This window comes from Lithobates pipiens, unplaced genomic scaffold, assembly GCF_037356315.1.
Source record: "Lithobates pipiens isolate NorthernLeopardFrog02 unplaced genomic scaffold, aLitPip1_a1.2 Scaffold_28, whole genome shotgun sequence".
Lineage (NCBI taxonomy): Eukaryota > Metazoa > Chordata > Amphibia > Anura > Ranidae > Lithobates > Lithobates pipiens.
This window is the reverse complement of record NW_027507789.1, coordinates 124,509,979-124,534,510: the sequence shown is the minus strand read 5'-3', so window position 1 is coordinate 124,534,510 and position 24,532 is coordinate 124,509,979. Positions and strand designations below refer to the sequence as shown.

At 43.5% G+C, this 24,532-nt stretch overlaps 1 protein-coding gene across 1 annotated transcript in view; it reads right to left on the bottom strand.

Annotated features, from left to right (window-relative positions):
- KCNH4 (potassium voltage-gated channel subfamily H member 4) overlaps positions 1-24,532 on the bottom strand; it is a 591,120-nt gene that overhangs the window by 30,864 nt on the left and 535,724 nt on the right. The window contains exon 15 of the mRNA XM_077459579.1: positions 24,363-24,439. Coding sequence (XP_077315705.1) covers positions 24,363-24,439 — 77 coding nt within the window. The remainder of the gene's footprint in view (positions 1-24,362; positions 24,440-24,532) is intronic.

The window sequence follows — 24,532 nt, the reverse complement described above, 5'->3', positions numbered from 1 at the left end:
CGCTGAGATCGCCCCATAGCAAATGAAGAACTTTTCCACTAGAGTTTTTGCTACTCTACTGGCTTGCTGGTCCCTAGTGAAGAAATCTTGAGCATAACTGGTAAAATGATCTGTCACAACCAGGACATTACTCTGTCCACTCAGGTCAGGTTCCAAGCACAAGAACTCAATGCACACCAACACCAATGGTCCCTGGCTTTTAAGATGGCCCATTGGGGCTGACCTTCCTGGTAATGTCTTTCTCTGAATGCATCTTCTGCCAGAGCGACAGTAGCTTTCCACCTCAGTTCTCATGGATGGCCAATAAAATCGGTCTCTGACAAACATGAAGGTTCTATCTGTACCTAAGTGGCCATGATCATCATGGAGAGCAGTCAACACTACAAGTCGGTATTTCCCAGTTGACAGACACCCTCTAGTTCCTCAGATGGACCTCTCCGGTATATGACCCCATCTTCCAACCACATTTGTTCCCATTCTCTATGGGTGACTTTGGCTCCCTCAACAGGATTACTCAACAGCATTTGAGGGTTCTGGGCGGTTAACGATTTCATCACAAGGGATCTTCACGTTGGTCCTGTCTCATGTCCTCTCACAGGGGTGACTCCCACAGCTTCGGCCCCTATGACCCCTTGGTGTTTATGCTCTACTCTTTGACATACAGCCCGTACACCTTCCAAGGGTAAATTAACCCAACTCTTCTGGGCAACGTTGGTGAAGTGGGGCTTTTGGGAAAGAGCATCAGCCTCTCGATTTCCCACTCCTGATTGGTAGGTAAGAGAAGGGGTTGTTATCAGTCTTCAACACAAAGGTAGCCCCACATAGATAATCACGTAGTTTATCTACCACAGCCCACTTGAGGGCCAAGAACTCCAATTTTGTAAAGGATAGTACTTCTCAGGGGGGAGACTGCGTCTCACATAGGCCACCGGGCAAAGTCTCCCCTCCGACTCTTGATACAACACTCCCCGAGGCCATGGCATCCATATGGAATTCATAAGGTTTCGATGGATCAGCAAAAGCCAGCTCCGGTGCTTCAACAAGGCTCCCCTTGAGTCGTTCAAACGCCCTTTCATACTTCATCGCCCATTGCTCTTGGATAGATTCCTGAGGCTTCCTGGGATCTCCCTTTTGGTTTTTCTGCTGGTCCCCCTCTGTTTCTGTAAGAGTTTGTTCAATGGCCAGACAATCTGTGAAAAGTTCTTCACATATCTATAGTAGAAGCAAAAACCCAAAAAGACATACTTACATAGTAGGTGAGGTTGAAAAAAAGTCCATCAAGTCCAACCTATGTGTGCAAGTATATCTCAGTATTACATTGTATATCCCTGTATATCCCTGTATGTTGTGATCTTTCAGGTGCTTATCTAATAGTTTTTTGAAACTATTGATGCTCCCCACTGTGACCACTGCCCGTGGAAGGGAATGTCACATCCTTGTCGCTCTTACAGTAAAGACTCCTCTACGTAGTTTAAGATTAAACCTCTTTTCTTTTAATTTTAATGAGTGGCCACATGTCTTGTTCTAACTCCCTTCCTCAAAAATGTTTTATCCCTATTGTCAACTCTGATGGTGCTTGGGCGTGGCCAGGAAGTAACAGTCTCCAATTTCTGAGGGTCAGTTGCTATTCCCTCGGCTGATACCACATGCCCCAGATACGTGACTGAAATCTGATAGAACTGACACTTTTATAGCAACAGCTTCAACCCCTCTGTGTGTAATCATTGGAAAACTTTCTCCAGCCGAGCCTCATGCTCCTCCAATGTTCTGCAGAACATGATGATATCATCAAGGTACACTAGCACTTCTACCAAGTTTATATCACCCACAGTGTTTTCCATCAGTCTCTTGAAAGCAGCAGGAGCCCCTGTTAATCCTTGTGCCATTTGGTCGAATTAAAAAAAACCTAGAGGGCTGATGAAGGCTGTCTTTTCTCGGTCATCCGGATGCATGGGTATTTGGTAGTATCCACTCTTCAGATTCAGCACACTGAACCATTTGGCCCCATATAAGCATTAGAGGGCCTCTTCTATGTGGATGGTTGTGTATTGATCTGGAATGGTCCTCCAATTCAAGGTTCGGTAGTCAATACACATCCGGAGAGACCCATTCTTTCTCACTACCACAATTGGGGAAGCATAAGTAAGCTTAAGTTCAGCCAACTGCTCTCAAAGGTCCTTCAGATCACATAAAGGGATTCGCCTAACTCTTTCACGAAAAAGGCTTACCTTCAGTTAGTCAAATTTGATGTTGAGCACTCCAGGCACAGCCACATCAAAGTCATTCCTGGAGAACATTTTCTCCCATTGGGGTATTTGAGCTTTGATCTTCTTCTCCCATCTGGATGGTAGATTTGGGCAGTGGACTGTAGTCTCTCTTCCATCTCCCTTTTCAACTAGTTCATCTCTCATCACGGGAGTGGCAGCACTCACTTTCCCAATCTCCATCCTGGCCTTTAGGCTAATTGGATGACTGGTGACGTTCCTTACACTGACAGGAATTTGCCCCTGCTTCTCAGTGAGGCCCTAGTGGGTATGATCTCTGGGACCACCTCCAACTTCCTCCTCTGTTGAATAAACTTCCACCACATAGGGACGCGGCTGGTCCCAGGACAGCTTAACTGTGGCTTTCAAGCAGGCTCTCTTGCCCGACTGCAACACCCTTTCATGGGCATCCAATCGCCACCCTCTTCACACTCCTTCCTCAGGGGCATTCTTCTCTTGCAACACCCTTTGGAAAGCCGCAGCTGTGGATGGATCTTTCTGACTGCGGCACCCTTCAAGTCCAGTGGAGTGGGTAGTCTTCACACCAGATTAGCGTTGGTGCCTATCAACAAGGAATTTCAGCCTGCCCCAGGAGGTCAGGGGCAGACAACTGCCAATGTATCAAAAGTCTCTGGTTTTCAAGCCAAGACGGTGTCAAATGTTATCTTCATGGGTATGTATCTGTCATATGGGCACTTCTGGGTCCCTATGCCTTAAATCTTGAGACACAAAGGGATGTGTCTCAAGTATTTGTGGTAAAAGTCTCGGTACAGCAATGTCACCTGGGCTATAGTATCCAGTAGAGCTTGAGTGTTGATACCCTCTACTTGTATTGAGACTATAGGGGAGGGCCCCACTAAGTTCTTTGGAAGGTTCCCAGGGGGTGACTCTATAGCTTGTGCTCTAATCAGCCTCCTTGAAGGCTGTGGAGTTGGTGTAACTATTTGCTCAGTAAGGTGTGCATTGATTTCTTGCCCCGTCTTTTCCTCCCTGAGGGTTTTGTTTCTTTTGGTTTTCTCAAAAACTGAGGGGAAAGGGTAACAGGTGGCTTTTGCCCACTTTTCTTTTTAGATTTTCTCTTGACTTTGGAGTGCAGTTTTCCCTCGGGACTCTCAACTAGCTCCTTCACTGAGGTCCCCTGAAGTTTCCACCTGCTCCACACCCATAACACCTCTTTTCTTGCCCTTGGTAAGGTTTTCACTCCCCTTGATGAGTCCCTTGTATTTGAACCTCCACTTGGGTCTCCATCGCTCACATTAAAGAATGATACATCTGGGTTTTGGCCTGAGCTACCTGGGCCAATTTCACTTACTGGCTTATTAGTGTTAGGAATGGCCAGTCTCGCCGGTTCAGACTCTCCTCATGAACAGCTTGAGCCACCACTTTCTCTCTAGTTCCAGCGATAGACCTTGATTCTCTCGACCTTTGGCTTCTAATAGGGCCTCCTCTTCTCATACTTATCTTATCAATTCAGGATATGTAGGCACCACCTTGATTCTCTTCAGTAACAAATTGAATACGATGGTATGGTTTGGCCGGGCCCTTTGCAAAACCCAGTCTAGACAAGCTTGATCAACATCCTTGGGATCAATACCCCTCTTGAGGATAATTTGGTGCAGCATTCTGTCTACTCGAGATATGTATTCAGACAGATTCTCCCCTTTTGCTGGTGAGTGTGGTTAAATGTGTACATCAGGTTGGCGGTGGTTTCAACCCTCCTGAATACAGCATACAGAGCATCTATGTAGTCCATGGCAACACAAGTTTTCTTTCCCATCCTCATGTTATGGATCACACCAGCCACTGGCCTCGAAGGCTCTGACTGAGCCGTTGCCACTTCACAGCCTCTGAAACACTCCACTCTTCCATGGCTTGAAGAGCCTGGCTCATCTAGGTTTCAAATTCAATCTTCCCGCTCTGGTTTGCATTTCCGGACTCATTCTTCAATAAGCTATCAACTAGCCAGCTCATATTCGTGTAGAACGAGAGGGGGGGCATTGGCCCCTTGAGAATCAGCTCCCACAGATACAGAGCCCTTCTCCCGAGCTCTGGACAATGGCTGTCTCTCAGCATGCTCCCCCCCACAGTGCTCTTTTCCATTTGAGCTCCCTGACTCTTGCGCCAGGCCACCTCGGCCACCGAAGCTGCTTCCCACATGGATTGTGGCTCTTGTCTAGGTTGACTAGGGTCAGCTGCAGATGGCATCCCGGACGAGCCCCCAAATGTAGCACTGCCCCCCTGGGGACTGCTTGGATTTACCGGCTCATCTGCACCTTCATGACCCTGGAAACATTCCAACCCACCTGACACTCTGGGTTCAGACATCTTTGCACCACCTTAAAGTAATAAGTCAATCCACTCAATGAGCTCAAATTCTATTAACGTTTACTGAATAACTTAAGGAGAATTTGGTTGCACAAGGAGGTAATAGATCAACTGAACTTTGGATAACAGTCCTAGTTCAGAAGAAGAATTCCTGCACAATAATACAATTTAAAACAATCTGGAGATAACAGTGTCTTATATACACGTATGTACAATGGAGTACCACTTGAACATGACCTGAAAGGATAAGCAAGAGTTAAGACATTAATTCTGGCAAGACTTCTAAAGGGGAAACCCAGGCCAGCCTATTCAACTTTAATCCTAATGAGAGATCAATTGAACAAGAACAGTATGAGGGCCCTTTAAGTAGTAAAGACAGTAATGTCCAAGTTGCAGGCCTGATGGTCTTCGCTAGCAGTTGGAGCTTGTTAACTATATCCAATAAGGTGCAGGCAATGATATTTCTTGGTAAGGTTAATGTGACAGGTGTGCATATATACAATGTTCAAATAGAGATGCAGTAAAGTGTTTCCTCAGGGTAAAGCTGTCTGTTCACAGTGTCCCAGTGAAGCAACAAAGGAAGGTTTGTAAAGGTGAGCAATTGCCCTCTCACCAACGACCAGGCTGATTCAATGCCTTCTGAACAGTGCTAGGCCGAAGTGCCAACCACTGTAGTGCCCATCGAGAACCCTTATTTTTAAAGGAAGTTTACAGATTTCAATAAGCCCCCCACCCAGAGACCCCTCGAACCACTGCACTGGGGTTGTGCAGAAGTAGTCCTTGTTCTCATGGGAACAAGTTACTTTGCCAGGATACCCCCACCCATGTTGAGAATATGTGGCCTAGTATAGCTCGAGGGGGGAGCACACATTCTCTTGTTTTTTGCATGGGGTCCCTCCTTTAAAGTGAGAGTAAACTACCATACATGAATTTTACCTAGATGAAAGCCTATAATAAGGCTCACCTATAGGTACTGTAAATATCTCCTAAACATGCAACCTTAAGGAGATATTTACTGTACATGTAGCCGGTGATGTCACCAGTGCATGCGATCTTAAGGAACAGCATCCTGTTCCATAAATGGTGACGTCATTACAGCTCAGGCCACTCACACAGGTGGTGTCCGTGAACACGGAGGGAAGACCGAGTGAAGATAAAAGTGACTTCAGTGGTGACACCGCGCTGTTGGAAGGCTTCATTTTCAGGTAAATTTCAGATAATGCGCTAATACTTTCAGGTTTAACCACTTGACAACTGGGCACTTAAACCCCCTTCCTAACCAGAACAATTTTCAGTTTTCAGTGCTCTCACACTTTGAATGACAATTACTCAGTCATGCAACACTGTACCCATATGAATTTTTTGTCTTTTTTTCACACAAATAGAGCTTTTTTTTTTTTTTTTTTTTTTTTTTTTTTTTTGCGCTATAAATGAAAAGAGACTGAAAATTCTGTAAAAAAATAAATACATTTTTCTTTTTCTGTTATAAAATTTTGCAAATTAAGAATTTTTCTTCATAAATTTTGGCCAAATTTTATACTGCTACATATCTTTGGTAAAAATAATCCAAATCAGTGTATATTATTTGGTCTGTGTAAACGTTATAGAGTCCACAAGCTATGGTGGACTCTATTGATCTATTGAAAATTGATCACACCTGATGTACTGACGGCCTAGCTCATTTCTTGACACCCCAACAAGCCAATACAGTATAAATACCCCCCAAATTACCCCTTTTTGGAAAGCAGACATTTCAAGGTATTTAGAAAGAGGCATGGTGAGTTTTTTGACGTTGTAATTTCTTCCCACAATTCTTTGCCAAATCAAGATTTTTTTTTTCCACAAAAGTGTCATATTATCAGGGTATTTCTCACACACAGCATATGCATAGCACAAAAAAATTACACATCAAAACACATTCTATTACTCCTATGGCGATATCACATGTGTGAGACTTCTACACACCATGGCCACATACAGAGGGCCAACATGCAGGGAGCACCATCAGGTGTTCTTGGAGCATAAATTACACATGTAATTTCTTGACTACCTCCTATACGTTTGAAGGCCCTGGAGCACCAGGACAATGGAAAAAGCCCAAAAATGAACCAATTTTGGAAAGAAAACAACCCAATGTATAATCTATGAGGCATATCGAGTCTTTTGAACATGTTATTTTTTTCTACAAGTTTTTAGAAAATGTGGAAAGAAAATGAAAATGCATTTTTTTTTTACACAAAGTTGTTCATTTACACAATATTTCTAACACATAGCATGTACATACCAAAATTGACACCCCAAAATAGATTCTCCTCCTCCTCCTGAGTACAGCAATACTACATGTGTGAAACTTTTACACAGCCTGGTCACATACAGAGGCCCAACATGCAGGGAGCACCATCAGGTGTTCTAGGGACATACATTTCAAATCTAATTTGACTACCTATTTCACTTTGAGGCACTGTAGTGGCATGGATGCGAACTGATGTGGTATGGATAAGCTGTGGATAGGGATGGCTAAGCATGGTTGAGCAATGAATGTGGATGGCTGAGTATGGATGGGATGGCTGGGTATGGCTGAGTATGGCTGGGTGGGTATGGCTGAGTGTGGATGGGATGGCTAAGTATTGATGAGGTCCATCTGGTTCAACCAATTAAGAAAAAAAACTAGCAGAAAACTTCCATATACACAATTTTATACCCATGGTTGATCCAGAGGAAGGAAAAAAGTGCGATCCAATTTGCACCTCGAGGTTGGAAAAATTTCCTTCCTAGTCCCCCAGGAGGCAATTGGATATTCCCTGGATCAACGCTGCATAGCTTGGTGTCATCTGCTAACACTGAAACTGTCCTTTTAATCCCAGACCCTATATCATTTATAAATATATTAAAAAGTAAGGGTCCCAACACTGAACCTTGGAGTACACCACTGATAGCCTTAGACCACTCAGAGTGTAAATCATTAGCCACTACTCTCTGAATACAGTCTTTTAGCCAGTTTTCTATCCAATTACAAACTGATTTTTTTCAAGCCTGTAGACTTTACCTTACATATTAGCCGTGTGTGTAGAACTGTATTAAATGCTTTTGCAAAATCCTAGTATACTATGTCCACAAACAGTCCTTTGTCCAAGTTTTTGCTTACCTCCTCATAAAAAAAGGAAACAGATTTGTTTGACAACTTTGACCTTTTGTGAATCTATGCTGACTAATATTGCTTAAAATATTATTTTCTAGCAAAAACACTACACAATGATAAAAGTAGCTTGTAGTTACTTGCACTTTGATATATGTTTCTAAATATAGGCATCGCATTGGCCTTACACCTAGCCAGTGGTACTACAGAGCCTTGCGAAAGTATTCGGCCCCCTTGAACTTTTCAACCTTTTGCCACATTTCAGGCTTCAAACATAAAGATATAACATTTTTATTTTTTGTGAAGAATCACCAACAAGTGGGACACAATTGTGAAGTGGAACGAAATCTATTGGATTTTTGAAACTTTTTTAACTAATAAAAAAATGAAAAGTGGGGCGTGCAAAATTATTCGGCCCCCTTGCGATAATACTTTGTAGAGCCACCTTTTGCTGCGATTACAGCTGCAAGTCGCTTGGGGTATGTCTCTATCAGTTTTGCACATCGAGAGACTGAAATTCTTGCCCATTCTTCCTTGCAAAACAGCTCGAGCTCAGTGAGCTTGGATGGAGAGCGTTTGTGAACAGCAGTTTTCAGCTCTTTCACAGATTCTCGATTGGATTCAGGTCTGAACTTTGACTTGGCCATTGTAACACCTGGATACGTTTATTTGTGAACCATTCCTTTGTAGATTTTGCTGTATGTTTGGGATCATTGTCTTGTTGGAAGATAAATCTCCGTCCCAGTTTCAGGTCTTTTGCAGACTCCAACAGGTTTTCATCCAGAATGGTCCTGTATTTGACTGCATCCATCTTCCCCTCAATTTTAACCATCTTCCCTGTCCCTGCTGAAGAAAAGCAGGCCCAAACCTTGATGCTGCCACCACCATGTTTGACAGTGGGGATGGTGTGTTGAGGGTAATGAGCTGTGTTGATTTAACGCCAAACATATCGTTTGGAATTTTGGGCAAAAAGTTTGATTTTGGTTTCATCTGACCAGAGCACCTTCTTCCACATGTGTGGTGTGTCTCCCAGGTGGCTTATGGCAAACTTTAGACGAGACTTTTTATGGATATCTTTGAGAAATGACTTTCTTCTTGCCACTCTTCCATAAAGGCCAGATTTGTGCAGTGTACGACTGATTATTGTCCTATGGACAGACTCTCCCACCTCAGCTGTAGTTCTCTGCAATTCATCCAGAGTGATCATGGGCCTCTTAGCTGCATCTCTGATCAGTCTTCTCCTTGTCTGAGCTGAAAGTTTAGAGGGACGGCCAGGTCTTGGTAGATTTGCATTTCAAAATGATCGCTTGCACAGTGCTCCTTGTGATGTTTAAAGCTTGGGAAATCTTTTTGTATCCAAATCCGGCTTTAAACTTCTCCACAACAGTATTACAGACCTGCCTGGTGTGTTCCTTGGTCTTCATGATGCTCTCTGCGCTTTCAACAGAACCCTGAGACTATCACAGAGCAGGTGCATTTATACAGAGACTTTATTACACACAGATGGATTCTATTTATCACCATCAGTCATTTAGGACAACATTGGATCATTCAGAGATCCTCGCTGAACTTCTGGTGTGAGTTTGCTGCACTGAAAGTAAAGGGCCCGAATAATTTTGCACGCACCACTTTTCAGGTTTTTATTTGCTAAAAAAGTTTAAAATATTCAATAGATTTCGTTCCACTTCACAATTGTGTCCCACTTGTTGGTGATTCTTCACAAAAAATAAAAATGTTATATCTTTATGTTTGAAGCCTGAAATGTGGCAAAAGGTTGAAAAGTTCAAGGGGCCGAATACTTTCGCAAGGCACTGTATGTCAGTTATTAAAGAGAATCTAAAAATGAGAAATAATGGCTTAGAATTAACAGAGCTCAACTCTTTCAAGATCCTTGGGTGTAAGTCATCTGGTTCAGGTGCTTTTTTTCACCTTTATTTTGTCTAAATATTTCTGGACCATGCTAATCTTGAGCCACTGTGGATTATTTAGGGCTGTGTCAATACTATCCCCATTAAGGATTTGAGCTCCCCCTTTTCCCTTTGTATACACAGAGCTGAAGTTGCCTTCTCTTTGTCCCCAGTCACCTACTTATAATTATCTTGATTAGCATAGGATTCTCCATAGACGCCACACAGCGAAGAGGTCTCCTTCATATTATTTCCCCTGTTGGTCAAATTTGAACTCTTATGGTCTTATGGCTATTTTTCTCTTAGGATTGATAGTTAGGGATTGTTGCAGTCACCTAACTAAAGGCAACAAAATAAACTATTACATACATATAACAAACATTATAGTTATTATTCTTAAGCCCCCTTGCACACAGAGCGGATCCATTTTGATGGACTCTGCTTGCTCAGTGGGGAAAGCTCCGTTGATCCCCGCTGAGCAGGTGGATGACAGGTCTGTCTCCACTCACTGTGCTGACCTATCAGAGCCCTGCTCTCCTCTATGGGGAGATCGGATGAAAATGGACAACCTGTCCGTTTTCATTTGATTCAATCTGACCCAACCCGCTGGACGGATAGCGAACATATCGCCATATGTCTGTTTTCAGCGGATCCTATCGGAATGGATAGCAGGCGGGTGTCAGCCGACACATATCCACTGACATCCTCCTCCCCATAAAAGTCAATGCTGAAAAATGGACAGGAGGATCTGATCAAGCCGATCTCATGAAAGGGGCCTTACACTTGCATGAACGTTGAGTTATTTGCAAAGGAATTTTTTTTACAAATAGACCCCATAATGTTTGGGGTTTTAACTAATCTTCAGGCATAAAATGTTCATTTTAATGTGCAAAAAGGGCTCTAGTAACAAAAGAGTTACGGTACTTTCACACTGAGGCGTTGCATAGCGCCTGTAAAGAGCCTCTCCTGTCTCTCCAGTGTGGAAGCCCCCCTGGCCATTGAAAACAATGGGGCAGCACTGCCAAACCGCAGGCATAGTGCTGCTGCAGCAGCACTTTGCAGGTAGAACCACCCCCAATAGCGGGCGAATAATGCTGCTAGAATGACGGGAAAGTGGAGCTAAAAATAGCGCTACTTTACCGCTGCCCACTGCCCACCCCATTCTGAAAGTAGCCTTAGGCCTCTTTCACACCGACGTCCCGTTCAGGCCCGCCAGTCAGTTTTTCAGGCGGACCTGAACGGGTGCTCCATAGAGGTCTATGGAGCGTCGGATGTCAGCGGTGACATGCCCGCTGACATCCGACCCGCTCCGATCCGAAAAAGTGTAACGGAGGAAAAAGCTATTTTTCCATCCGTCTGCGGATCGGATCGGGTGACGACGGGCACTGCGGTCCGTCGTCATCCGATCTCCCATAGGGGAGAGCGGCGCTGTGACAGATCCGTCCCTGCGCAGTGTGCAGAGACGGACCGGTCATCTCCCTGCTCAGCGGGGATCAACGGAGTGATCCCCGCTGAGCAAACGGATATCCACGGGGCGGATCAGAACTGATCCGCCCCGTGTGAAAGGACCCTTAAGCTACTTTCACTCTGAGGCGCTTTACATGCGCTACAGCACTAAAAACAGTGCCTGATAGGGCCTGTAAAGATTAGCTCAGTGTCATGAATTTCGGTGATACACAAACAGCTGTGTTAGGCTGGGTTCACTCTTGTGTGCTGCAGGAACCCTGCGATTCCACTACGGGTTCCTGCATCGCACCAGACTCGCACGACAGTTCACAATGACATATGCGAACTGCTGGGGAGTGTCATATAATGTTAACGACACCCCCATTTCAGCTCGCATGTTGCACTGCGAAGTGTCAGTTTGGACATGAATCAGATCACATGGGTGCCATGCGATCCGATTCTGGTGCGGCCCAAAAAAAGGGTCCTGTGCGAGTTTAGTCCGAATGCGATACGATTTCAGCCATACTATCTGTATGGCTGAAATCGCATTGCATGGACATCGCCTTTGATTTGCACTGCATTGCGGTGCAAATCGCATGCGATTTTGCACCACGCAGCAGTGTGAACTGGCCCTGAGCCTAGGTTTCCGCAAATTTGATGGATAGCAATGTTAACTGTGAAGTTGGTCCAGAATGCAGTTCACATGCACACAAACCCCGCTTTTCATTTAGGCTCTGTTTCCACTTGTGCAATGACAAGAAGTACCCGATTTCCAATGAGTACCATTCATATCTGTGCGACTTCAAGTCACAGCAACTTCAAAGTAGTCCCTGCACTACTTTGGTCCCATTTTAATGTGACTTGAGGTCCATAAACCTCCAGAATACACAGGCATTGCTTCAAGTCGCGGCAGAATCGTGCAACTTTCAGGCTTTTCAGGCTGACGCGGCCTGAAAGTTGCACAATTCTGCCGCAATTTTGATGCGACTTTAAAGTAATGCCTGTGTATTCCGGAGGTCTATGGATCTCAAGTTGCATCAAAGTGGGACCAAAGTAGTGCAGGGATTACTTTGAAGTCGCACAGATATGAATAATACTCATTGGAAATCATAGAATATGACTTGTCATGCAACTTTGCAGTCCAAAGTTGCACAAGTGGAAACGAAGCCTAAATGAAAAGTGGGTTTTTGTGCATGTGAACTGCATTCTGATGGGCCAACTTCACAGTTAACATTGTTAGCCATCAGATTTGCCCGTAGTCTTTACAGAGCCTGCACAGGAATGATGATCAGATTTTACTACCATGGGCGAAGTACCCCCGGTAGTAAAATCCAATCGTTAAGGCTATTTTCACACTTGTGCTACTTGAAAGTCAAGTGCTTTTGCCATGATTTTTGCCACGACTTGAAGCAATGTCTGTGTAATCTTGAGGTCTCTGCCACAAGTCGCATCAAAGTCGGACAAAAGTAGTACAAAAACTACTTTGAAGTCGCACAGATATGAACTGAACTTGTTGGAAATCATGGGGTAGGACAAGTAGCACGAGTGTGAAAGGGCCTAAGAGGCGGTTCACACAGGGGCAACACGACTTTCAACACGACTTTTGGAGGCAACTTGGACATGACTTCAACATGACTTGGGGCGACTTACAACATGACTTTAAGTCGCCCCAGGCTAGGCGACTTTTGCCATGGCCAATCAGAGAATGAGCTCTCAAGGGGGAACTCTATGCCAAATAATAAAAAAAAACACGTGGGTTCCCCCTCCAGGAGCATACCAGGCCCCCCCCCAAACCCAAAGCACCTAGACCCCCACAACCACCGGCCAGGGTTGTGGGGATGAGGCCCTTCTCCACATCAACATGGGGACATGGTGCTTTGAGGGGTCACAGACCCCCAAAGCATCCTCCCAATGTTGAGGGCATGTGGCCTGGTACGGTTCAGGAGGGGGGGCGCTCTCTCGTCCCCCCTCTTTTCTTGCGGCCTGCCAGGTTGCGTGCTCGGATAAAGGGTCTGGTATGGATATTTAGGGGGACCCCCACGTCAATTTTTTTTTCAATTTGACACGGGGTTCCCCTTAATATCCATACCAGACCTGAAGGGCCTGGTATTTGAATTTAGGAGAACCCCCACGCTTTTTATTTTTTTTATCAATGAATGAATTGTCGGCTAATACAGAGAACACTCATTGAGTGTTCTCTGTATTACGGGAGCCGACAATGGAAAGTGATTTTAAAAGACTTTTTTCCTTGCGAAATGACACTTTGTGCAGGGACAGTTCTAAGCACGGGAAACATGCGCCCCTTCACAGGCATACTATAGACACCCCCCAGGTACGAAATTTAAAGGAATATTACACTTTTATTGTTTCACTTTAACCATTATTAAAATCACTGCTCCTGAAAAAACGGCCATTTTTAAAACTTTTTTTGCATTGATCCATGTCTCCTGAGGCAGGACCCAGGTCCCCAAACACTTTTTAGGACAGTTATCTACCTAATATATAACGCAATAGTAGGTAAAGTGCAAAAATAAGCAAAAAAAATTCATAAATAAATATGTGAAAAGGATATAGTGATTATGAAACTTGTGCAAATAGCAAAATAAGTAAACCAATTACTAGGTGATATAGATATTATCCACATTAAAAGTGTAACTATAGGTGATTATATCACTGTGCAAAATATATGACGCATGCGTGAATGGTTCATATAGTGACTGGTATGGCAATAGATAAAACAGATTGACAATAAAATTAAAATTGTAAAGACCAACAGAAAAAAATATATAATTTAAATCGTCTAGCTAAACCAATGTTCAGTGCGGTATTGGACTTTAAAATCCTTAGTCCAATGTGCAATATAAGTGCAAACGTGCAAAGTGTTTCGCTGGAACACTGTGTATCGCTGTCTTTGGATTTTAAGGTGACACTGTGCCTTTAAGTGCAAACACAAGAATAGATCTTCAGCGTCACTGACACCCGTGGTAAAAGTAAATGGGTACCTTACTGCTGTAAGGTAAACAGCATATAGCAGAAAAAGGAGGAGGGGGAAGCTCCCTTCAACTTGATCTTTTCCTGGATGTCCATTTTCACTTTTAAGTGCAGACGGGGGAGGTGGGGGGAGGGAGGTAGGGGTGATCCTTATCTTCCTCTCTTTCCACTGGGTGCTTCAGATGGTATGGTTCTCAATATACATTAAAAAGATAAAGGAGGTCCACCATAGTGTAGTATTTTATAATGGGGATAAAAACTTTTATTCACATCTATTAAAAACACTCACATTTTAAAGGGATTACAGCAGCGTTGTAAAAACGAGCGCGGAGCTCGTGTCACAGTCTGAGCGTCTGTTCCGGTATCTGAATAGCCTTGGGTCCTACGTGTTACGTCACACACGTGACTTCAACTGGGATCAACTGGGATCCCAGTTGAAGTCACGTGTGTGACGTAATGCGTAGGACCCGAGGCTATTCAGATACCGGAACAGACGCTCAGACTGTGACACGAGCTCCGCGCTCGTTTTTACAACGCTGCTGTAATCCCTTTAAAATGTGAGTGTTTTTAATAGATGTGAATAAAAGTTTTTATCCCCATTATAAAATACTACACTATGGTGGACCTCCTTTATCTTTTTAATGTATATTGAGAACCATACCATCTGAAGCACCCAGTGGAAAGAGAGGAAGATAAGGATCACCCCTACCTCCCTCCCCCCACCTCCCCCGTCTGCACTTAAAAGTGAAAACGGACATCCAGGAAAAGATCAAGTTGAAGGGAGCTTCCCCCTCCTCCTTTTTCTGCTATATGCTGTTTACCTTACAGCAGTAAGGTACCCATTTACTTTTACCACGGGTGTCAGTGACGCTGAAGATCTATTCTTGTGTTTGCACTTAAAGGCACAGTGTCACCTTAAAAGCCAAAGACAGCGATACACAGTGTTCCAGCGAAACACTTTGCACGTTTGCACTTATATTGCACATTGGACTAAGGATTTTAAAGTCCAATACCGCACTGAACATTGGTTTAGCTAGACGATTTAAATTATATATTTTTTTCTGTCGGTCTTTATAATTTTAATTTTATTGTCAATCTGTTTTATCTATTGCCATACCAGTCACTATATGAACCATTCACGCATGCGTCATATATTTTGCACAGTGATATAATCACCTATAGTTACACTTTTAATGTGGATAATATCTATATCACCTAGTAATTGGTTTACTTATTTTGCTATTTGCACAAGTGTCATAATCACTATATCCTTTTCACATATTCATTTATGAATTTTTTTTGCTTATTTTTGCACTTTACCTACTATTGCGTTATATATTAGGTAGATAACTGTACTATTTCATTAATATTGTGCTAACATATCACAAAAACACATTAAATAGGAGCGCAACACCACCGCCCCCCCTCCACACTTCACACAAATTTGGACACGAGTTTGGTCCATACGGTGTATGCAGCACTTGTTATTTAAATATATTTACAAATCCATTTTAGCGCAGGAGTACCCACTTTGCACTTTTTCGGACAGTAACTTGCATATTAGCCTTTAAAATTAGCACTTTAGATTTCTCCCATAGACTTGTACAGGGTGTTCTGGCTTTTCGAATTTGCCGCCAACAGCCCAAATTGTTCACTGTTCGCTGAACAGGCAATGTTCGACTCAAACTCAAAGCTCATCCCTGACTCAAGAACTGGATACAACAGTTCTGAGTATCAGTGCACTGTGATTGGGCTGATTGGCTGCAGGGAGGGGCGGAGCTCTCACTCTAGGATCATATTACCAGGCCTGCTCTGCTATTCTATTGAGTGCATAGTGAACTGTTTTAAACGAATCAGTTCAGTCAGATGAATCGATTCATCCAGTTCACTGAAAATAATTGATTCAAAAGAACGATTCGTTCATGAACGGGACATCATTATTAGATAATATACACTGTCACTATGCTAATAACACTGGCTGGGAAGGGGTTAACATCTAGGGGTGATCAAGGGGTTAAATGTGTGCCTAACAATGTGTAATGTTTGCTGCTTTTGCTTTGTTTCTTATTCCTTGCTGCCCCCTAAACCCAGAAGCAGGCAGTGGTGTACAGTACCAGTATGTTGCTTTGCCTGCATGGACCGCCCATCCACAATACATTGCGGGCGAGCGGACCTTAAGTAGTTAAGCTTTCTTTCTTTTAATTTCATCTAGTCATCCTGTCAGTATGTCTGTTATTTTTCTACAGAACGAGCTGTCCTGTAGCAGTTAGTGGTTTGAGACAAACCAATTAATACCGACAGAGGTGCTTACAATGATCAGATTTTATGTATATAAAACCTTTATCCTAAATGGAAAAAAACAAACAAATTACTGCAGTGCTGCTGATACAAATTGTGGGGCCCTGTACAGACTACCTGACAGAGCCCCCCCACCAAGAAATTAGTAAAGATATATTTTGCTAAAAATACAATAAAATCATCATAAACAGACACAACATAAAAGATAAAACTGCGTTAATAAATAAAGCTCTTTGTGGATAAGGTAAGATTCACGTGGGTGCTGTGGTCTGTATAATGTGAATCAGTGGTTATTTATGTGGCTTGAGCCACCTGGAGCTGTAAAAACACAGCTGCAAGTCCTAGTTTGAGAGGTGTGTGGATGCAGGAATACAGCCTGAACACACACAGTGTGCATTCGGGGGCCACTCACCTGCACACCTGCCAAATTAGGGTCTGTGGCTGTGTTTGTACAGGCGATCCATCCCCATAGAATGACAGGCAGCTCCAACCCAAAGTCCTCCTTCATACAGCCAGAGTACCTGTGTGAATAAGCCCTTAGCTATATTTTCTAACATTTTTTTTTAATACCCTGTTGGGAAGGTGAAATATCATTATGACATACTTACCTAAAAAATGGATCTCTCCAGTGGTGTGCTGTCACTACTGACATCTTCGTCTGGTCTTCTCTCTGGGTTCTTGGGCTCCAGGTGTTTGGCCAAACTGCGATGATGTAACTCCCACACGTGCTTGGAAGTCACAGTCAAATCACAGCTCTCTCAATGGTATACCGTCCATTGAGAGTACAATCCACATGTGCTGCTGCTATTCCCAGCTGCTACGTTCAGGAGATATTCACTGTACATACATGTAAGCAGGGGTGTTTACAAGAGTAAAAATGTCCAAACTGGGCATAAAGTGGCAATATTTTGTGTTGTCCTCTTCCACTCCATAACGACATCACGGAGCTGGTGGATGTTATAGACGTTGCACTCCTCCACCTTCCAATTTTTTTTTTGGGGGGTTGGGGTTTCCCTTAATATTCATAATGGATTGGGGGGGGGGGATCCATTCTGTTTTTTTCAATGAATTTTATCTATATTGCCAAGACGCGACAATTCATTACAGCCGCGATCAGTTTTAAATTACTTTTTTTCCGTTAGAAATGTAATTTTGCAGTGGAACTGTTCTAAACACGGGAAACATGCATCACTTTACAGGGATACTATAGACACCCCCCAGATACAATATTTAAAGGGATATTTCAGTTTTATTGTTTCACTTTAAGCATTATTAAAATCACTGCTCCCGAAAAAACGTCTGTTTTCCAAACTTTTTTTTTGTCCCCTGGGGCAGGACCCAGGTCCCCAAAAACTTTTTAATGACAATAACTTGCATATAAGTCTTTAAAATGAGCACTTTTGGTTCTTCATGTTAGTATCCCATAGACTTTAACAGGGTTCACATGACATCGGGGAGGGAAAATGGCTAATTGGGCCCAATTTGGACATTTTCACTTGGCGGTGTACTCACTTTTGTTGCCAGCAGTTGGACAACAAATTTACACTGATATACAAGCTGTACACTCACTACTTTACATTGTAGCAAAGTGTCATTTCTACAGTGTTGTCACATGAAAAGATTATAATAAAATATTTTGTGTGTGTATATATATATACATATATATACATATATATATATATATATATATATATATATATATATATATATATATATTACTAACCCCCGAAGGAGCTGGTGAATTTTTATTGGGCTTACCGTTACCTCACCTGCTCACTGTGTCCATCTTAGGGGTCCCATTGTAGAGTGGATTAAGCAACGTTAGCTCCGACACTTAGTCCTTTTTCCAAAGATTTATTTTAGATAAACATGAAGTTTTGCAATAGAGGGTTAAGGGGAGTTCAGGTACCTGGTAATTGTGGGTTAGAGGTATTTCCTTGATCCAGAGGACAAACAGCTTCCACAGACTGGATCCAGCAATCACCGTTTAGGCTTCTCTCACTAACCTAGCAGCCGTTGGGATGCTCAAACAAAGTCTCTGCCACAGACTTGTCAAATTAAATGAAATCGTTGTACAATCCTCTGCCACAAGAAAGCGCAACCAGCAACTTGATAAGAAATTAAAGAATTGTCACACAGTACCAGTTTCCTTCAGCTGATCCGGCGATACTGTGTGGTAGGTAACCCCGGCATGCGTCCTCCAACTAAGTCTCCAGGCTCTTCCAGAGATACCAGCCTTGCTGCTCGGTTCTCTCCTGAAAAAGTCCTCCCCTGGATCCTCCAGTCACTTGGCTTCTCCCCGCAGGCAAGACAGCACAGGACCACCCCTGGATCGGTAGGCCCCAAGACTTCTGGGCCTACCCTTTCAGTTACAAAGCCTCGGGCCGGCCGGCCCCAAGGCACAGGAACAGGCAGCACACACCCCAGGCCAGGAGGCCCATGAGGTCGGAATAACGAACCCCAAAAAATAAACCTCCTCAAAAATGGCATCAGTATCTTAAGTACCCCCACCCAGAATGCACAGCGGGTGAACCACTCCCACTGGGCTATTTCGGAGTAAAAGGGGTATTCAATGCATTCAGCCTGTTGCACTTCCAACACTTACCGGTGGTGACAGCGACACCTACGGCCAAGTGGAAATTAGCACAACCCAGCTGAACTGGTACAGAAACCAGAACTTTAAAGTAATTAGCCTGAGTCAAACTGCAGCTTCAGACAACTTAAATTTGTAAAAACAATAGCGTCTGCTCATTAGGAACAGGGCGCTACAGATATATATCGAGAAAGAGATATATATATATATATATATATATATATATATATATATATATATATATATATATAGATATATATAATATTGTTACATATCTGAGTGCGGATCCCCCTTACATCAGGGTTCCCAGAGAGCCTTCCCCTTACATCAGGGCCCCCAGAGTGCCTCCCTATACATCGGGGTCCCTAGAGAGCCCCCCTTACATCAGGGTCCCCAGAGAGTCCCTTCTTTACATCAGGATCCCCAGAGGGTCTCCCCTAACATCAAGGTCCCCAGAAAGCCTCCCCTTACATCAGATTCCACAGAAAGTCCCCCTTACATCAGGGTCCCCAGAGGGCCCCCCTTACATCAGGGTCCCCAGAGATCCCCCCTTACATCAGGGTCCCCAGAGAGCCCCCCCTCTTACACCAGGGTCCCCAGAGAGTCCCCTTGTCTGCAGCAATTATAAAAAAACATCTGCTCAGCTGGGGGCCAGGGGAAGCAACAGGACTGTTTAACCCCTCAGCTCAAGTGCATACTGATTGTGGTGGTCCAGACCAGACTGGACTCTGGGCTCCATTTGCTCAGCTGGTGCCCGGGGTAGTAACATGACTAGTTAATGTTATCAGGCAAGTTTTTATCTATATTCAGCAGTTCCAACAATGTAATCAGAGTCCCGAAGTCCACTTCTATACCAATCTGCTGGGCTGTAATTATCAGGAACCACAGCACAAGGATAACTCCCGCTGAGCCCAAAATCATCAAATAGTCCTGGTGGAGTAATCTTTGTGCTGCGGTTCCCAACAATTACATTGCCCGGCAGATTTGTATAGAAGTGGACATTGGGCAATGAGTAAATTGTCGGAACTGCTGAATATAGATAAGAACACGTGTCTGATAACATTAACTAGTCATGCTCCTCCCCAGAGCCAACCCTAGGTAAGAGACTCAGGGATATGGGCCCCAGATTCAGGGCTACAGCTCCAGTAGTCACCCCCTAGCGACGCCACTGCAGGTAAGCCCTATTATAGGCTTGCCTGTAGATACAAGATAAAAATTTGAGTTTACTACTGACAGATCAGTTAGTAAATGGTTAAAGGAGTTGAAGAATGGATTTGCAGAGGGAACTGATAGTGTAGGGGAGAAGAAGCAATGTTGCATAAGTCAGGAAGCAGTCTGGGGGAGAGGAGTAGGAAGCCCAGCTACATAAAGCACACTAAGCCCTGGAACAAGATAAAATGCAGCTACAGTGGTGTGAAAAAGTGTTTGCCCCCTTCCTTATTTCCTGTTCCTTTGCATGTTTGTCACACTTAAGTGTTTCGGAACATCAAACCAATTTAAACAATAGTCAAGGACAACACAAGTAAACACAAAATGCAATTTGTAAATGAAGGTGTTTATTATTAAAGGTGAAAAAAAATCCAAACCATCATGGCCCTGTGTGAAAAAGTGATTGCCCCCCTTGTTAAAACATACTATAACTGTGGTTGTCCACACCTGAGTTCAATTTCTCTAGCCACACCCAGGCCTGATTATTGCCACACCTGTTCACAATCAAGGCATCACTTAAATAGGAGCTGCTTAACACAGTAAGGTCCACCAGAAGATCCTTAAAAGCTACACATCATGCCGAGACCCAAAGAAATTCAGGAACAATTGAGAAAGAAAGTAATTGAGATCTATCAGTCTGGAAAGGGTTATAAAGCCATTTCCAAAGCTTTGGGAATCCAGAGAACCACAGTGAGAGCCATTATCCACAAATGGCGAAGACATGGAACAGTGGTGAACCTTCCCAGGAGTGGCCGGCCGCCCAAAATTACCCCAAGAGCGCAGCGACGACTCATCCAAGAGGTCACAAAAGACCCCACAACAACGTCCAAGGAACTGCAGGCCTCACTTGCCTCAGTTAAGGTCAGCGTTCATGCCTCCACCATCAGGAAAAGACTGGGCAAAAATGGCCTGCATGGCAGAGTTCCAAGGAGAAAACCACTGCTGAGCAAAAAGAACATCAAAGCTCGTCTCAATTTCTCCACAACACATCTTGATGATCCCCAAGACTTTTGGGACAACATTCTGTGGACCGATGAGACAAAAGTGGAACTCTTTGGAAGGTGTGTGTCCAAGTATATCTGGCGTAGAAGGAACACTGCATTTCATAAAAAGAACATTATACCAACAGTAAAATATGGTGGTGGTAGTGTGATGGTCTGGGGCTGTTTTGCTGCTTCAGGACCTGGAAGACTTGCCGTGATAAAAGGAACTATGAATTCTGCTGTCTACCAAGAGATCCTGAAGGAGAATGTCCGACCATCTGTTCGTGTACTCAAGCTGAAACGAACTTGGGTTCTACAGCAGGACAATGATCCTAAACACACCAGCAAGTCCACCACCGAATGGCTGAAGAAAAACAAAATGAAGACTTTGGAGTGGCCTAGCCAAAGTCCTGACCTGAATCCTATTGAGATGTTGTGGTATGACCTTAAAAAGGCCGTTCATGCTCGAAAACCCTCTAATGTAACTGAATTAGGACAATTCTGCAAAGATGAGTGGGCCAAAATTCCTCCAGGACGCTGTAAAAGCCTCATTGCACGTTATCGCAAACGCTTGGTTGCAGTTGTTGCTGCTAAGGGTGGCCCAACCAGTTATTAGGTTTAGGGGGCAATCACTTTTTCACACAGGGCCATGATGGTTTGGATTTTTTTCCACCTTTAATAATAAACACCTTCATTTACAAATTGCATTTTGTGTTTACTTGTGTTGTCCTTGACTATTGTTTAAATTGGTTTGATGTTCCGAAACACTTAAGTGTGACAAACATGCAAAGGAACAGGAAATGAGGAAGGGGCAAACACTTTTTCACACCACTGTATGGAACTGGTGATCAGCTTTGACTGTGTCAGGCAGACAGAGAAATGGGGGAGAGAGTCGAAAAAAAAATATACAGCCTGGGAAGTTGGAACTCCGAGATCAGAGAGACAGGGAAGCAAACTCACATAGCAGAGCTAACATTAGAGCTACCTCGTGGGGGGGGGGGGGGGGGGCACACAGGAACAGGGAGGGGGATTTGTGAGGGACAACAAATGTGTCTCTCTCTTTCTCCAGCAGATAAAAGCTGGCAGCAGGGAGAGGGGGAGAGATGAGCTACTGGAGGAAGAGAGACACAATTGTCACACCTCACTAATCCCCCTCCTTTTTTGGGCCCCCTTGTGTGCTCGGGCCCCCTACAAGAGGATCGGTGGTACCCTCCTATCAGCAGCCCTTGTTAGATGTAACTTATTGTAAAGTGTTAGCTGTAGTTTGGCTTCAATTTGTTAGTGTATTTAAATCTGCTAGTACATATAAACACTCTCCTCCCACCAAACTGACAATGCTGCTGGCCAAGGGTGTATGTGTTGCTCCTTCAGTGGAGGCTCTCTAATACAGGAGGTGTGCTACTGGGCAAATTACCAGTTGAAAACAGAGGGGGAAAAAATAAAACGAATGCACATCTAATGACTGGCAAGCTGCGATATATTACATTTGTGGTTTTGGGTGTAATACTGCTTTAAGAAGTGATATGTCTAATCAATGGTCACAAAGCAGTACATACAATTCAAATAATAAAACAATTCCAAATCTTAGTGATCTGAGAAACGCAAATAATACCTTGAAACCCGGGGGGGGGGGGGGGGGGGGCACAGCATCACTATGCACAATTCTTCTGCTTTGTTTCTAAAGCAGCAGTTCGTGGTGGGTCAGCATGTAGACCAACTACAAGTGATGAAATGATTACCTAGCCATACGCTTTCAAATTGATCAATGATCAGTACCTAAGTTCTAAGAGACCTATGAGAATTACAGTAACCACATCTAACGTTCCTCTTGCCCATTCTGCATTATACTTGCTTTTATCAGGATATCTAACTACGCATCACTTCTCCTTCAACAGCCTATCCTGAAAAATTCTCCATTTATTTTTTAATGTTCTTTTAATTTGCTCAGAGATTGGGGAGAGGGTAAAATGCAGAAAAAGAACATCATACTTCTCTTGGCTTACTGCATCAAGGTCAGCACTTAGATTAACTCCAATCCCTGAGCCTCCTCTATACATTTTCTGCTTGTATCTCAAAAGTCTGTGCATCAGATCAGTTCCCGCATAACCACTACACCAGACTGGGTATTATAGAATGGATTCTATACCATGGATTTGATGGCTTTTAAATGGAATTAAATAAAGCCTTCCATGCTTTATCCCTGACTATATGTAATAAGAGTATATAGTATATAAAATCTTTGTATTTCACATTCCCTTATTTTTTTTATTTCAAATCCAAATGACAGTAATGCCGGAAATTCCGACGGAAAAGGTCCGATCGGATTATATTGTTGGAAAATCCGATCGCGTGTGGGCTCTATCTGACTTTTTCCATCGGAAATTTTGACGGCAAAAATTTGAGCGCAGGATCTAAAATTTTCCAACAAAAAAATCCGATCTGACTTTTTCCTATCGTTTGTAGACAATTCAGACGGACAAAGTGCCACGCATGCTCAGATTAAATTACGAGACCAAAGCTATTAACTACTAGCCTCTATGTAGTCCCGTCATACGCAACAAACGTCATCACGTTCCGATTGGATTTTCCAACAACTTTGTCCAACCGTGTGTATACCACAACAGTTTCGGACAAAATCCGTCGGAAAAAATCTGACGGATTTTGTGGTCGGAATGTCCGACCGTGTGTACAGGGCATAACAGGGGTCTTAAAGCTGAACTCCAGGATAAGCAAACATTGTGAAAATACATAAGTCATGTGTATTCTCTCTTGAATATTGGTGTGCTTGATGTAATTCTTCCAGAGCTGTGCAGTAATCCAGTGTAAAACACTTCCTGTAATAAAGACCAGTCACTGCTGCCTTCTCTCCTTGTGCAGGGTGACTGGTCTTGTCTCCGCCCCCCTTCTCTAATTTGCTGCAGACAGCCTGTAGTGGGTGGACCTGATGGGTCCCTCCCACAGCTCTGCCCTCTGCACAGGCTATGTGCAGTAGAGAGATAATGTCACCGCTATGTTAGCAAGGTAATACCTGGGTTTGCAAAGGCATTTGGTGCTCAGAAAGTGAATTTGTGTCTTGTGTGTCTATTTATTTTTGTGTCCGGGATTTAGCTTTAAATCTTGTAGCTGCTGCAACTGGTTAGGCACGCTTAGTTGTTGTGACTAGCAGTAATACATTGGGTATTGGAAAACACAGCGTTGTTCACTTCTTACCTCCTGATTTAGCCTGCATATATTCTGCTTGATCTCCTCAGCTTCAGCTGCTAAGATTGGGTTAACCAGGCTTATACCTGAATGAAAGGGAGAAGAAAATATATTAGAAAATGTTTTTTACATGCATTTACATGTGTTGGATGAAATAACACCAGAACATGCTGAGCAAT